Genomic DNA, 13690 nt, shown 5'->3' with positions numbered 1-13690 from the left:
AAAGCATAAACTTTAGAGTCAGGCAGATCTGGCTAGAATCCAATAGCTGTGTAACCTTGGGAAGCACACGTAATCTCTCTGTGCTTCACTGTTTTATCTTGAAAAACATAAAAATACCCATCTTTACTACTTGTTCATGTAAACATTTGAATCCCTAATATATCCCAGGCTTTGTACTCTTATGGTTATTCAGTTGTTCTTGTTGTTTTGTTGTTTTTTTGAGACGGAGCCTCGCTCTGTCGCCCAGGCTGGAGTGCAGAGGCATGATCGTGGCTCAGTGCAACCTCTACCTTCTAGGTTCAAGCGATTCTCGTGCCTCAGTCACTTGCGTAGCTGGGATTACAGGTGTATGCCACCAACCCTGGCTAATTTTTTTGTATTTATAGGGGAGATGGGGCTTTGCCATGTTGGCCAGTCTGGTCTCAAACCTCTGGCCTCAAGTGACCTGCCTGCCTTGGCCTCCCAAAATGCTGGGATTATAGGTGTGAGCCCTATGCCTGGCCTCTTACGGTTATTTTCAGAAGTAAATGAGGTGATGTATGGAAAGTGGCTGGCACATAGAAGCTCTCAATAAATAAAAACTCATTGGCTGGGTGTAGTGGTTCATGCCTGTAATCCCAGCACTTTGGGAGGCTAAGGTGAGAGGAATGCTTGAGGCCTAGAGTTCAAGACAAGCCTGGGCAACATAGTGGGACCCCGTTTCTGCAAAAAAATTAAAAAATTAGGTGGATGTGGTAGTGCACACCTGTGGTCCTAGCTACTTGGGAGGTTGAGGAGGGAGGATCTCTTGAGGCCAGGAGTTTGAGGCCACAGTGAGCTATGATGGTGCCACTGCACTCCAGCCTGGGCAACAAAGCAAGACCCTGTCTCAAAAAAGACCATCAAAAACAACCAACTAAATTAATACTACGACTATTCAGTTTAGTTTCTGAGAAGAAGGACATTCCTCAGGGTGACTTCTGTTTAGCCGGGAAGCACCACATAAGACTGGGATCCAGAACCAGCTCTGGACCCAGGCAGACTCTCACAACCGTTCCAGCACTGTGTGGCTGATGCAAGGCACAGGTGTGACTGACATTTTCTGAACCAGTATCTTCCACTGCCAAGGCCGTCCGAGATACTCAACATCAAGGCTCTCTGTGACTAAGAGAAAGCTCTGGAGAGCTGAGTCAGCTGGCTCTTGGCGCCCCCTCTGCCATCTGGAGTAGCCTCCCTACCTTCATACTGGACTTCTAGGTGCATCGTGCCCAGCACCTTCAGCACGCAGTCCACGATGCTGGGGTGTGTGGTCCCAATGATTGGCTGACAAGACAGACAACAGGACAAGGTGGTTAGTCTTTTTTTTTTCAAAGATGGAGTCCCACTCTGTTGCCCAGGCTGAAGTGCAGTGGTGCAATTTCAGCTCACTGCAACCACCGGTTCCTGGGCTCAAGTGAGGCTCCTGCTTCAGCCTCCCGAGTAGCTGAGATTACAGGCACCCGCCACCAGGCCCAGCTAAATTTTTTTTTTTGAGACAGTCTCTCTCTGTCACCCAGGCTGGAGTGCAATGGCACAATCTTGGCTCACTGCAACCTCCACCTCCCAGGTTCTAGAGATTCTCCTGCCTCAGCCTCCTGAGTGGCTAGGATTACAGGCGTGTGCCACCATATCTGGCTAATTTTTGTATTTTTAGTAGAGATGGGGTTTCACCATGTTGGTCAGGCTGGTCTGGAACTCCTGACCTCATGATCCGCCCACCTCAGCCTCCCAAAGCACTGGGACTGCAGGCGTGAGCCACCGTACTTGGCCCCCAGCTAATTTTATTTTAGTAGAGACAGGGTTTTGCCATGTTGGCCAGGCTGGTCTCAAACTCTTGACCTCAAGTGATCTGCCCACCTTAGCCTCCCAAAGTGCTGGGATTACAGGCGTGAGCCACTGTGCCCACCCAAGGTGGTTAGTCTTTAGATCTTGTCCACCTGGAAGAAAGGAAACTCAGACTTCCAAACAGCCAGGAGCCTGGGTGAATGGGGGAGAGGGAGGGAGGGCAGTGGTAAGACACTGGGCCTAGGTTGAGGCTGCCACTGAACTCTCTAGCTCAGGAGGCATTAAATGAGGCTACCTGCTAGAGGTGCAGAAACAAGGCCGCCTACTCTGGCTGGGGGAGAGAGGACACAGGGCAAGGAGAATGGAACTCATCCAAGATCCTAAAATCTTCTCTTCCTCAGGAACCTCATCCCATCAGACAGCCCCTTTTTTCTGTCTCCCCAAACTTTTACCCATGCATTGGTTCCCTTCTTGTAGCATTAAACACCCTCAAGCTCATCCATATTTAACAACATTGTCCTTCAACTCTTCCTTTGCTATTGCTCTTTTTTCCCTTTACATCTAAGCTTCCCAAGAGAAGCCACTTCTTCATCCCCCATTCATCCTTTGACAGGGTGCTGCGATTTAATTTTTCCTGCCATAGACAGTCTCCGAATTCACCAAAACTTTTCCTGCTGGGACCGTCTTTCTATTCTACCCTTACTGAATCCCTTTGTTGCATCTGACCCCGCTGGTCATGTCCCCCTCATGCAAACTTTTTTCCCTTGATTTTTCCAGCCCCATTTTTTCTGTTTTCCCTCTATCACTGTCATTGCCCTTTTTCTTTTCTTTCCTTTCCTTTTTTTTTTGAGACAAATTTCTCACTCTGTCACCTAGGCTAGAGTATAGTGGTGTGATCTCAGCTCACTGCAACCTCTGCCTCCTGGGTTCAAGCGATTCTCCTGCCTCAGCCTCACAAGTAGCTGAGATTATAGACAGAAGACACCAAACCCGGCAGTTTTGTTTTTTAGTAGAGACAGGGTTTCATCATGTTGGCCAGGTTGGTGTCAAACTTGATCTGCCCGTCTCAGCTTCCCAAAGTGCTGGGATTACAGGTGTGAGCCACTGCACCTGGCCATATCTTACCCTTTTTCAAAGAGGCAGAGTGGTATGTAGAAAGAATAAGGACTTTGGAGATAGTTGATTTAAATTCTCGCTTGGTAAACACCTTCTACATAGCATGTGGCCTTGGATAAGTCACTTAACACACTTTACTGAGCTCAGTTCCACCATCTTTGAAAAAGGGAGAATAATATCTGCCTCCATCAGCTATAGTGAAGACGAAGGGAGAGAGTGTAGATAAGCCCCTAACAGCGACTGGCATGTATGAGGCACTTAATAAATGGAAACTGTAGAAATAAAATAATGATGATAATCTGATCTGTTTTTAGAATTGTTTTAGAGACAGGGTCTCATTCGATCACTCAGGTTGGCATGCAGTGGGCCATCATAGCTAATTGCAGCCTCGAACTCCTGGGCTCCAGTGATCCTCCCACCACAGCCTCTGGAGCAGCTGGGACTAGGGGCACATGCCACCACACCCAGTTATTATTATTTTAAAATTTGTCTATTTATTTATTTATTGAGATAGAGTTTAGCTCTTGTTGCCCATGCTGGAGTGCAATGGCATGATCTTGGCTCACTGCAACCTCTGCCTCTTGGGTTCAACCTCTGCCTCAGTCTCCCAAGTAGCTGGGATTACAGGCATGCATCACCATGCCTGGCTAATTTTGTATTTTTAGTAGAAATGGGGTTTCTCCATGTTGGTCAGGCTGGTCTTGAACTCCCATCCTCAGGATCCACTGGCCTCTGCCTCCCAAAGTGCTGGGATTACAGGCGTGATCCACCAAGCCTGGCCTTTTTCTTTCTTTTTATGAGACAGGTCTTGCTTTTTTAAAAGCCCAGGGAGTACAGTGATGTGATCTTGGCTCACCATAATCTCTGCCTCTCAGGCTAAGCGATCCTCTGAACTCAGCCTCCCAAGTAGCTGGGATTACAGGCGTGTGCCACCATGCCCGGCTAATTTTTGTATTTTTAGTAGAGATGGGGCTTCACCATGTTGGCCAGGCTGGTCTCCAACTCCTGACCTCAAGTGATCTGCCTGTTGCAGTCTTCCAAAATGCTGGGATTACAGGTGGATCACCTGAGGTCAGGAGTTTGAGATCAGCCTGGCCAACATGGCGAAACTCCATCTCTACTAAAATACAGAAATTAGCTGGGCATGGTGGCAGGTGCCTGTAACCCCAGCTACTTGGGAGGCTGATGCACCTGGCTTGATGGTTCATCATAAAGCCACTTTTCGAGCCTCTATCCCCTCTCTACAAAGGCACCATGTCTTCATATGCTCACTATGCCCCAGATCCGATTTCGCTTGCATTCTAGGGCACTGTCTGAGAGAAGGGCAAAAGCCAACAAGAAAAAAGCCTTCCCCAGCACTGGAGATCTGGCCTCTTCACTTACATGCTGTCTGCAAATGCACCATTATTCTTTACCTATCAAATCGACTCCTTTAATCTTTTCTACAGCCCTTTCATCATCCTTGTTGCTTGTCTCAACCACTTTTAAGTCTGCCAACATCTTTCTGATCCTTAAGTAAACAGGACAAATCACTCTGCTGGAAGACATGAACTCTCTGCCCTACCTTGGCCTTCTGGAAGTAATGCTGATTGAACAACAGACATGCAGTGGGAGGCTGAGCCCCGTTTCTCATGCCTGTGTGGAGTACAACTGTGGAAGGTAATTGTAAGATTATTGCATTTGAATCGGAACCACAGGAGCATGCAGCCTTGGCTCACCTGGGCAGTCCTGAGAGTCTGCAGGGACAGCTGCTGGGCTTTGGGGGACGCGCAGGGCAGCAAAGCTATTAGACCTTTATACACTTGATTCTGGTACTTGGGATTGCCATGGACCAAAGAATCCAACAGAACCTGCACTTCCTCCTGGGTCTCTTCTGACTGAGACTTTGCTAAAAATTCTGCTGTGGATCGTACACCTGAGCAAAGAAGAGAAGAGATGCTGAATTGGAAGGGATTTATGAAAACAATCCCCACTCAAGGTTACATAATATGAATAAGATTAAGAGTGCTTCAACTAAGCCTGTTCAACCAAAGCAAAATTGAGGCTTGGTTCTCATGTTGTTTACCTTACAGCCATGTGGTTGGAGGATTTTGTTGCAGCACAGGCATGTCAAAATCTGTGTTTTAAAATTTAAAATGGCTCTGCACAATTTACACATACAACACGCATTTTTATTGCTATATGATAACACTTGTATACCACTCAGCAGTTTGCAAAATGGTTTTACAAATATTAACTCACTTAATCCCAGAAACCATACTGAGAGGAAGGTGTTAGTCCCACTTTATGGATGAAGACACTGAGGTTTTGAGAGGCCGTGGGGTAGACAGACAGGAGAACCTTGATGAGAGTGCAGGGTGGAAAATGCTTTGAAAAAGGGAGATGTGGGCCTGGCGCAATGGCTCACGCCTGTAATCCCAGCACTTTGGGAGGCCGAGGCAGATGGATCACTTGAGGTCAGGAGTTCAAGACCAGCCTGGCCAACATGGCGAAACCCCATCTCTACTAAAATACAAAAATTAGCTGGGCATGGTGGCGGGTGCCTGTAACTCTAGCTACTTGCGAGGCTGAAGCAGAATTGCTTAAACCCAGGAGGCAGAGGTTGCAGTGAGCCGGGATCGTGCCACTACACTCCAGCCTGGTCAACAGAGCAAGACTCCATCTCAAAAAAAAAAAAAAAAAGGCCAGACTTGGTGGCTCACTCCTGTAATCCCAGCATTTTGGGAGGCCGAGGCAGGCGGATCACAAGATCAGGAATTCGAGATCAGCCTGGCCAATGTGGTGAAACCTCATCTCTACTAAAAATACAAAAATCAGCTGGGCATGGTGGCAGGCACCTGTAGTCCCAGCTATTTGAGAGGCTGAGGCAGGAGACTCACTTGAACCCAGGAGGCAGAAGTTGTAGTGAGCTGAGATTGCGCCACTGCATGTCAGCCTGGGCAACATAGTGAGACTCCAACTCAAAAAAAAAACAAGAAAGAAAAAAGGAGATGTGGGTGATGGTGTCTCTTTTACACGCCTCACTTGGAGTACTTCATAGATTATATTAAAATTATTGGGTCGGGTCTGGGTGTGGTGGCTCATGCCTGTAATTCCAGCACTTTGGGAGGCTGAGGTGGGTGGATCAAGAGGTGAGGAGTTCTAGACCGTTCTACACCAGCCTGGCCAACATGGTGAAACCCCATCTCTACTAAAAGTAGAAAATATTAGCTGGCATGGTGGTCTGCACCTATAATCCCAGCTATTCAGGAATCTGAGGCAGAATTGCTTGAACCCAGGAAGCGGAGGTTGCAGTGAGCTGAGATCAGACCATTGCACTCCAGCCTGGGTGACATAGTGATACTCTGTCCCAAGGGAAAAAAAAATGATTGGGACAGGCATGGTGGCTCATGCCTGTAATCCTAGCACTTTGGGAGGCCAAGGTGGGTGGGTCACTTGAGCTCATGTGTTCGAGACCAGCCATGGCTAACATGGCCATATCCTGTCTCTACTAAAAATAATAAAAATTAGCCAGGTATGGTGGTACATGCCTGAAATTCCAGCTACTTGGGAGGCTAAGGCATGAGAATTGCTTGAACCCGGGAGGCAGAGGTTGCAGTGAGCCGAAATTGTGCCACTGCACTCCATCCTGGGCGACAGAATGAAACTCTGTCTCAAAAAAAAAAAAAAATACTAGATTATACTTTTCTCATCAGCCTGTGAACTCTCTGAGGAAAGGACTGTATTATATTCATTTCTGTATCCCTAGCACCTGGCATATATCTAGCACACAGCAGGTATTCAATAATTGTATTTCTTTTTGTTTTTGTTTTCTATTTTTATTTTTGTTTTTTGGAGACAGAGTCTTGCTCTGTAGCCCAGGCTGGAATGCAGTGGTGTGTTCTCAGTTCACTGCAACCTCTGTCTCCCAGGTCCAAGTGACTCCCTACTCAGCCTCCCGAGTAGCTGGGACTATAGGCATGCATCACCACACCAGGCTAATTTTTGTATTTTTAGTAGAGATGGCATTTCACCATGTTGGCCAAGCTGGTCTCAAAATTCTGACCTCAGGTGATCCACCTACCTCAGCCTCCCAAAGTGCTGGGATTACAGGCGTAAGCCACCGCGCCTGCCCTTCAATTTTATTTCTAGAGTTATTCATAACTCAATTTCACAAAAGATATTGGGCCACAGCTCAACAAATCTTTGAATAGATGCCTCAAATAGGATATGTTTAAAAAGGAGAAGTATTTCTAAAACCACCACTGAAAAATCTGAGCAAATGATGAATCAGGAGAATCAAATCTGGACGTGGACAGGAACACAAAAAGCTTCCTGTTCTTCCAGTTCTATGATGTGTTTTCCTACAGCAGTGGTGGATGCTGCCACCATTTCACCGAGGCCCCTAGGGAGCCACAGCTTGTTATACACGGTACCCACCATAGCTTTCACAAATGAGCTCCTTGTACTTCCTGCCAGAGTTTGCAATAACCTGAAGTAGTTTGACGGACTCCTTCTTGGCCTCCTCCGTGATCTTCTCCAGCCCAAGTATTTCCAAGAGTGTTAGGACACCTCCAATCTCAAGAAATTCTCTAAGGTACCGATTACTGTCCAGAGGGATAGAAAAGTAGAAATAAAACTCTTGTCAAGTTCCTTTGCACTGACCTTTCAAAGAGATCCCAAGGACCCGTCTTCACAGACTGTGCCCTCCTATCCAAGGAAATGTCCACAGGTAAAGTGATACAAGAGTGTGGAAATTCTTCCTTCCAGCAGGAGATACTGGAATTAGATACTAGGGACATTTCTTGGTTTTGGCATTCCAGCATCTGTTCTCTTTCTTCTTCTTTATTTTTTATTTTTTTGAGACAGAGTTTCGCTCTTGTCACCATGCTGAAGTGCAATGGTGTGATCTTGGCTCACTGCAACTTCCACCTCCCAGGTTCAAGCAATTCTGCCTCAGCCTCCCGAGTAGCTGGGATTACAGGCGCCCGCCACCATGCCTGGCTAATTTTTGTATTTTTAGTAGAGATGGGGTTTCACCATGTTGGCCAGGATGATCTCGAGCTCCTGACCTCGTGATCCACCCGCCTCAGCCTCCCAAAGCGCTGGGATTACAGGAGTCAGCCACCACGCCCAGCTGCCTCTCCTTCTTGTAATAGCACCTCAGCTGTCACTTGGGGAATCACCCCTCTGCCATTCATGGGCCATGTAGTTTTGGTGGGGTGAGGAGGTGACAGGGTATGTCACCCTTCTGACTGTAGAAATTGGTTTGGGGCTGGGCATTAGACCTAAATTGGTCCAAAGAGGCTCAAAGCCTGGGACTTTCTTGGGAAGCTGTGGAAAGGATCTGCTCCTTTTTTAGTGTGTCTGGAGCTTCTGAAGACCACGGCACTCAGAAGTTTATGAACACGGAGGAGAAGAGACAGAAATATGGGAAAAGACTGAGGGGGAGACCAAGTACTGATGACATTGTTTGGGCCTGGATCTAGTCAGGCCTGAAATATGTATTTCTTCTCTCTGGGTTTTTCCAGTTAAGTGACCCAATAATTTTCCTTTTTCTGAGTCCAACATGAGCTGGTTTTCTGTAATTCACAACTGAGAGGTGTTGACTAGTAAAGTGTCACTGGAGAGCACGGGATGGAGGAGCAGCTAGAGCAGAAGCCCAGTGGACATTACCTCTGGGCCCATTCGAGAGCTACAAGGAACCCACTGGGAACAGGAATCCATGGCCCTGGGTGGTGTGAATGCCAAGGACATCATGAGCACGAGATGCCACTGAGACCCCAGAAGCACGCTAGAACAGCACTCACCTGCTTACGGCTGATAAGAAGATGCCAATGGACTTGAGAAGCTTTTCTAAACAACAGCCAGTCATATAGCTGTATGACAAGTTAAAGCGTGAGTTTCAGGGTGGTTTTTCACACAGAAGCCAGATCCCATGCCTGATCTCTGGTGGGTGGCCCAGGGTGGCCAAGTAGCTGAACTATGCCCCTTTACCCTGAGAGGGGCCACCAGCTGAAGGGGAAGTGGCAAACAGGGTTGGGGGGAAGGGGTGCTGGCTATTCACTGTTCTCCAGGAAGCTCCTCTGTGGTACTTCAGCCACCCTGGCTCTGACAGGCTCTCTAGGGAACAAGGAGGCTCTGATGAATTTAGGTCTCTGGAGAAGCTGGAAGTCAATATCCCAAACCTCTCTAAGCTGTGCCCGCCACATTTTTGGTCTCAGCATAGTTCATGACTTTGTGTCTCATTCTTAGATTTCCCTAAAAAGAACCAGCTTCATCATTAATTCTCAATTTTGTACTTGGAGGTCACTATCCTTATGAAGAATTGGCTTCCTAATAAGAATAATAGGAGATGGTGGAAAAATTAAACTCTGATTTAAAACAACCTCAGTATTTAATGTTATTTTTTAATGTGAGTCTTTGCAAAAAGCCTCATTATAATAAAGCACCCAAAGCACGCATCAGCTTAGATACAAGGTATGAAATCAAGCCACAACAGAAAAGGAACCAGTCAACAATTACCAGGCTCATAACACATCAGAGGCTCTTAGAACACTTAAGAAATTAGCTGAAATTATTGCAGCTCATGGAGGATGACTGAGAGCCTCCAAGGCTGATAAAGGCTAATGTAATGGGTTGGAGGTAATGGTGCTTTGTTTGGGCGGGGGGTGTGTGAAGCAAATTATCTCTGCTGCACCCTGGTTCCCAGGATGCCAATAGAAGTAGAGACAGATTGGCTCATTAGGAAAGGCTCTTTACTGCAAAAATAGTGTTTGCTCTGGAGCCAGGCTGCCCTGCCTGTTGCCGCCATAGCTGGGGCCAGGCATCAGCCCACATGGTGGTCTTTTCATTCCTACATTGTCCCCACCCTGCTCCCCCAACCCCTGCCCCTGTTCCTGCCTCAGTGCATTCTCCGCTTTTTCTTCAGTTTCCAGCTAGGTTGACCAACTTTTATCACCTTCTGTTTCCTTTGTCCTGGGCTAGTCTTTCTTTCTTTTTTTTTTTAAGAGAGGGGCTCACTCTGTCGCCCAGGTGGGAGCACAGTGGTGCAATCACAGCTCACTGCAGCCTTGAACTCGTGGCCTCAAGTGATCCTTTTGTCTCAATATCCTGAGTAGCTGGGACTACAGGTACGTGGCACCATGTCCAGCTATTATTTTTCCTGTATTTTTTGTAGAGACAGGGGTCTCACTATGTTGCCCAGGCTGATTTTAAACTCCTGGATTCAAGCAATCCTCTTGCCTTCCAAAGTGTTGGGATTATATGCGTAAGCCACTGTGCCAGCTTCGTTTTTTGTTTGTCTTTTTCTTCCTTTTCATGGAGAATGGAGTTTTACTATGTTGCCCATGCTGGTTTTGAACTCCTGGGGTCAAGTGATCCTTCTGCTTCTGCCTCCCCTAAGTGTCGAGACCACAGGTGTGAGCCACCACACCTGGTTAGTCTTGTTTTCATCGTCATTCAGTATACATATTTCCAGGAATTAGTTCCAGGACACATTGTTTGAGTCCTGGATCTAAGAACACGGGATAAAGGAGCAATGTTGGGGCCACACGGTCAGCAGTAGCTAACAAGTACCAGCTCCTGTTGTGTGCTGGGCACTGTGCTTACTGCTTTGCTTGCATTGTCTCATGTAATCCTCACCACGGCCCTCCAGTGGGTGCTGTTAGTATTTCCATTTACCTCCTGAGTAACATGAGGTAACAATCTCAGGTCAATAACTTGTCCAAGGTCCCACAGTGAACTGCTGGAACCGAGATTTGAACCTAGGCAGTCTGATTCAGATTCCAACTCTTACTGTTAGGCCTTCTGGCTTGTAGACAAATGGAGGGAGGGGGCTTTGCAGATGAACTCCCTGTGTGATGATGCAGGTGGAGCTGTGGTCTGCACTGTCCACTTAGTAGTAGACACGATGGTGTATAGGCTTTCAGGCAGATAAACAAGGTTCTAACCTTATATCTACCATTTGCTAGTAAATTACTCAACCTTTTCAAGGCTCATCTTCCTTATTATAAAATGGAATAATACCAATTAACTATTAGCTTGGGTGTTAGGCCCAAATGAGATAATATTTGTACAGTATATATCTCAGTGTCTAGAACATAAAAAGACTCAATAGCCTGGGCGAGGTGGCTCATGCCCGTAATCCCAGCACCTTGGGAGGCTGAGGAAGGCGAATCATTTGAGGTCAGGAGTTCAAGACCAGCCTGGCCAACATGGTGAAACTCCATCTCTACTAAAAATATAAAAATTAGCTGGGCATGGTGGTGCACACCTGTGATCCCAGCTACTCCAGAGGCTGAGGCATGAGAATCGCTTGAACCCAGGAAGCAGACATTGCAGTGAGCCACGATTGCACCACTGCACTTCAGTCTGGGCAACAGAACAAGACTCTCAAAAAAAAAAAGGACTTGGCCAGGCATGATGGCTCACGCCTGTAATCCCAGCACTTTGGGAAGCTGAGGAAGGTGGATCACCTGAGGTCAGGAGTTCGAGACCAACCTAGCCAACATGATGAAACCTCATCTTTACCAAAAAAGTACAAAAATTAGCTGGGCGCGATAGTGGGCACCTGTAATCCCAGCTACTCGGTGGACTGAGGCAGGAGAATCGCTTGAACCCAGAGGCGGAGGTTGCAGTGATCGAGATCATGCCATTGCACTCCAGCCTGGGTGACAGAGGGAGACTCCATCTCAAACACACACACACACACACACACACACACACACCCTCAATAAATGGTAACTAACAATTTTATCATTTAATATATAAATCCTTAGTTTTACTCATCTATTCTGAAAGTTCAAGGTTGAAAAAAGGGTTTAGGCTTATGTGGGACTATGTGGTAGTCAATTTTGCAAAAAATAATGATGCTATGATGCTATATTATTTTCTTCCAAAATCTGCCATAACTGGAGGGCTGAGTAGGAGAAGCGGGTTTGCTAATTCAAAACACTGTATCAATTCAGGCAGTCTATTTTCTCTGTTGTATGACAAAGTTGCAAAAGGTTAGGAGATTATGAATAATTCTGGGTGTAGATACTGAATCTACAACTGTTTATTAAAAGCATGGTTCATTGCAAGTATCTTACCAATAAGTGCAGAATAAAAATGAAAAAAAGAAAAATAGGAAAAAAAAAAAAGAAAAGCATGGTTCATTCATTTAGTAAGCACAGACTGAGTACCCACTAAATGTAAGGCACTATGATTGGCACTTCAGAAATGAAGAATGATGTAATGCCTAATGTAATAAGTGCAATGACCAAGTAAGAAAAGCAGCGGGCTGAACACAGAATGCTCAGACACACTGACGTTTAAGTGGGGGATTGGGGTGGGAGAGATCCTGCAATAGCAACTGAGAAACAGTGGGAGAAAGTAGAAGAGAGGACAGTTAAAGAAGAGGCTGTGGGGGCCGGGCGCTGTGGCTCACACCTGTAATCCCAGCACTTTGGGAGGCCAAGGAGGGCAGATCACGAGGTCAAGAGATCAAGACCGTCCTGGCCAACATGGTGAAACCCTGTCTCTACCAAAAATACATAAATTATCTGGGCATGGTGGTGCACGCCTGTAGTCCCAGCTACTCAGGTGGCTGAGGCAGGAGAATATTTTGAGCCTGGGAGGCAGAGGTTGCAGTGAGCTGAGATGGTGCCACTGCACTCCAGCCTGGTGACAGACTGTCTCAAGAAAAAAAAAAAAAAAAAAGAAGAAGAAGAAGAAGATGAAGAGGCAGTGGTCAAGCAAGGCCAGAACTAGGGTGAGGTGAGGAAGGCACTTGCTTGGGATCTGAAATTTAAAGGGGCACCAAAAAACTCAGTCATCAAATAATATTTCAATATACTATTTAAAATAATCAAATTAATATTAAAAAGTCCATGATGGCCCAGGCATGGTAGGTAGCTCACAACTTTAATCCCAGCACTTTGGAAGGTCAAGGTGGGAGGGTCACTTGAGCCCAGGAGTTTGAGACCAGCCTGGGAAACAGCAACAGCAAGATCCAACCTTTATTTAAAAAAAATTTTTTTTAAATTCCAGGCTGGAGTGCAATGGCGTAATCTCGGCTCACTGCAACCTCTGCCTCCTGAGTTCAAGTGATTCTCCTGCCTCAACCTCCTGAGTAGCTGGGATTACAGGTGCCTGCCACCATGCCCAGCTTATTTTTGTATTTTTAGTAGAGACGGGGTTTCACCATCTTGGCCAGGCTGGTCTCAAATTCCTGACCTCTGGTGATCCACCCACCATAGCCTCCCAAAGTGCTGAGATTACAGGTGTGAGCCACTGCACCAGGACCCTCAACAACCTTTTCAAGAAGCTTCACTGGGGTGCACGCCTGTAATCCTAGCATTTTGAGTTCAGGGGTTTGAGACCAGCCTGGCCAACATGGCGAAACCCCATCTCTACTAAAAATACAAAAGTTAGCTGGGCATGGTGGTTCATGCCTATAGTCTCAGATACTTGGGAGGCTGAGGCAGGAGAATAGCTTGAACCCGGGAGGCAGAGCTCGTGGTGAGCTGAGATCGTGCCATTGCATTCCAGCCTGGGCCACAGAGAAAGACTCTGTCTTTAAAAAAAAAAAAAAAAAAAGTTTCACCATGAAAAGCAGAAACTGGGATTGGGTGGAATATAGATTTGAGATGGGATTCAATTTTATTTTTTACAGTAGAAGAGATTTCAGCATATATAAATGCTGAAAAACACTGGTAATGAGGCAAAGGTTAAAGCTATAGGAGAGAAAGAATAAGGAGATAGGAAGAGGTTCAAGTGTACAACAAATAGAGGATTAGCCCTAGACGAA

The 13690-nt window shown here is 46.5% G+C and overlaps 1 protein-coding gene across 1 annotated transcript in view; it reads right to left on the bottom strand.

The window, feature by feature from the left end:
• Positions 1-13690, bottom strand: part of ARMH1 (armadillo like helical domain containing 1) — a 54211-nt gene that overhangs the window by 22086 nt on the left and 18435 nt on the right. Inside the window, 4 exon segments of the mRNA XM_032247348.1 lie at positions 1218-1302; positions 4638-4834; positions 7339-7505; positions 8709-8777. Of these exon segments, the coding sequence (XP_032103239.1) occupies positions 1218-1302; positions 4638-4834; positions 7339-7505; positions 8709-8777 (518 nt within the window).

The sequence above is a fragment of the Sapajus apella genome, unplaced genomic scaffold (assembly GCF_009761245.1).
Source record: "Sapajus apella isolate SASKATOON/1434 unplaced genomic scaffold, GSC_monkey_1.0 scaffold62, whole genome shotgun sequence".
NCBI classification, from domain to species: Eukaryota; Metazoa; Chordata; class Mammalia; order Primates; family Cebidae; genus Sapajus; species Sapajus apella.
This window is presented reverse-complemented; position numbering and strand designations above follow the sequence as displayed.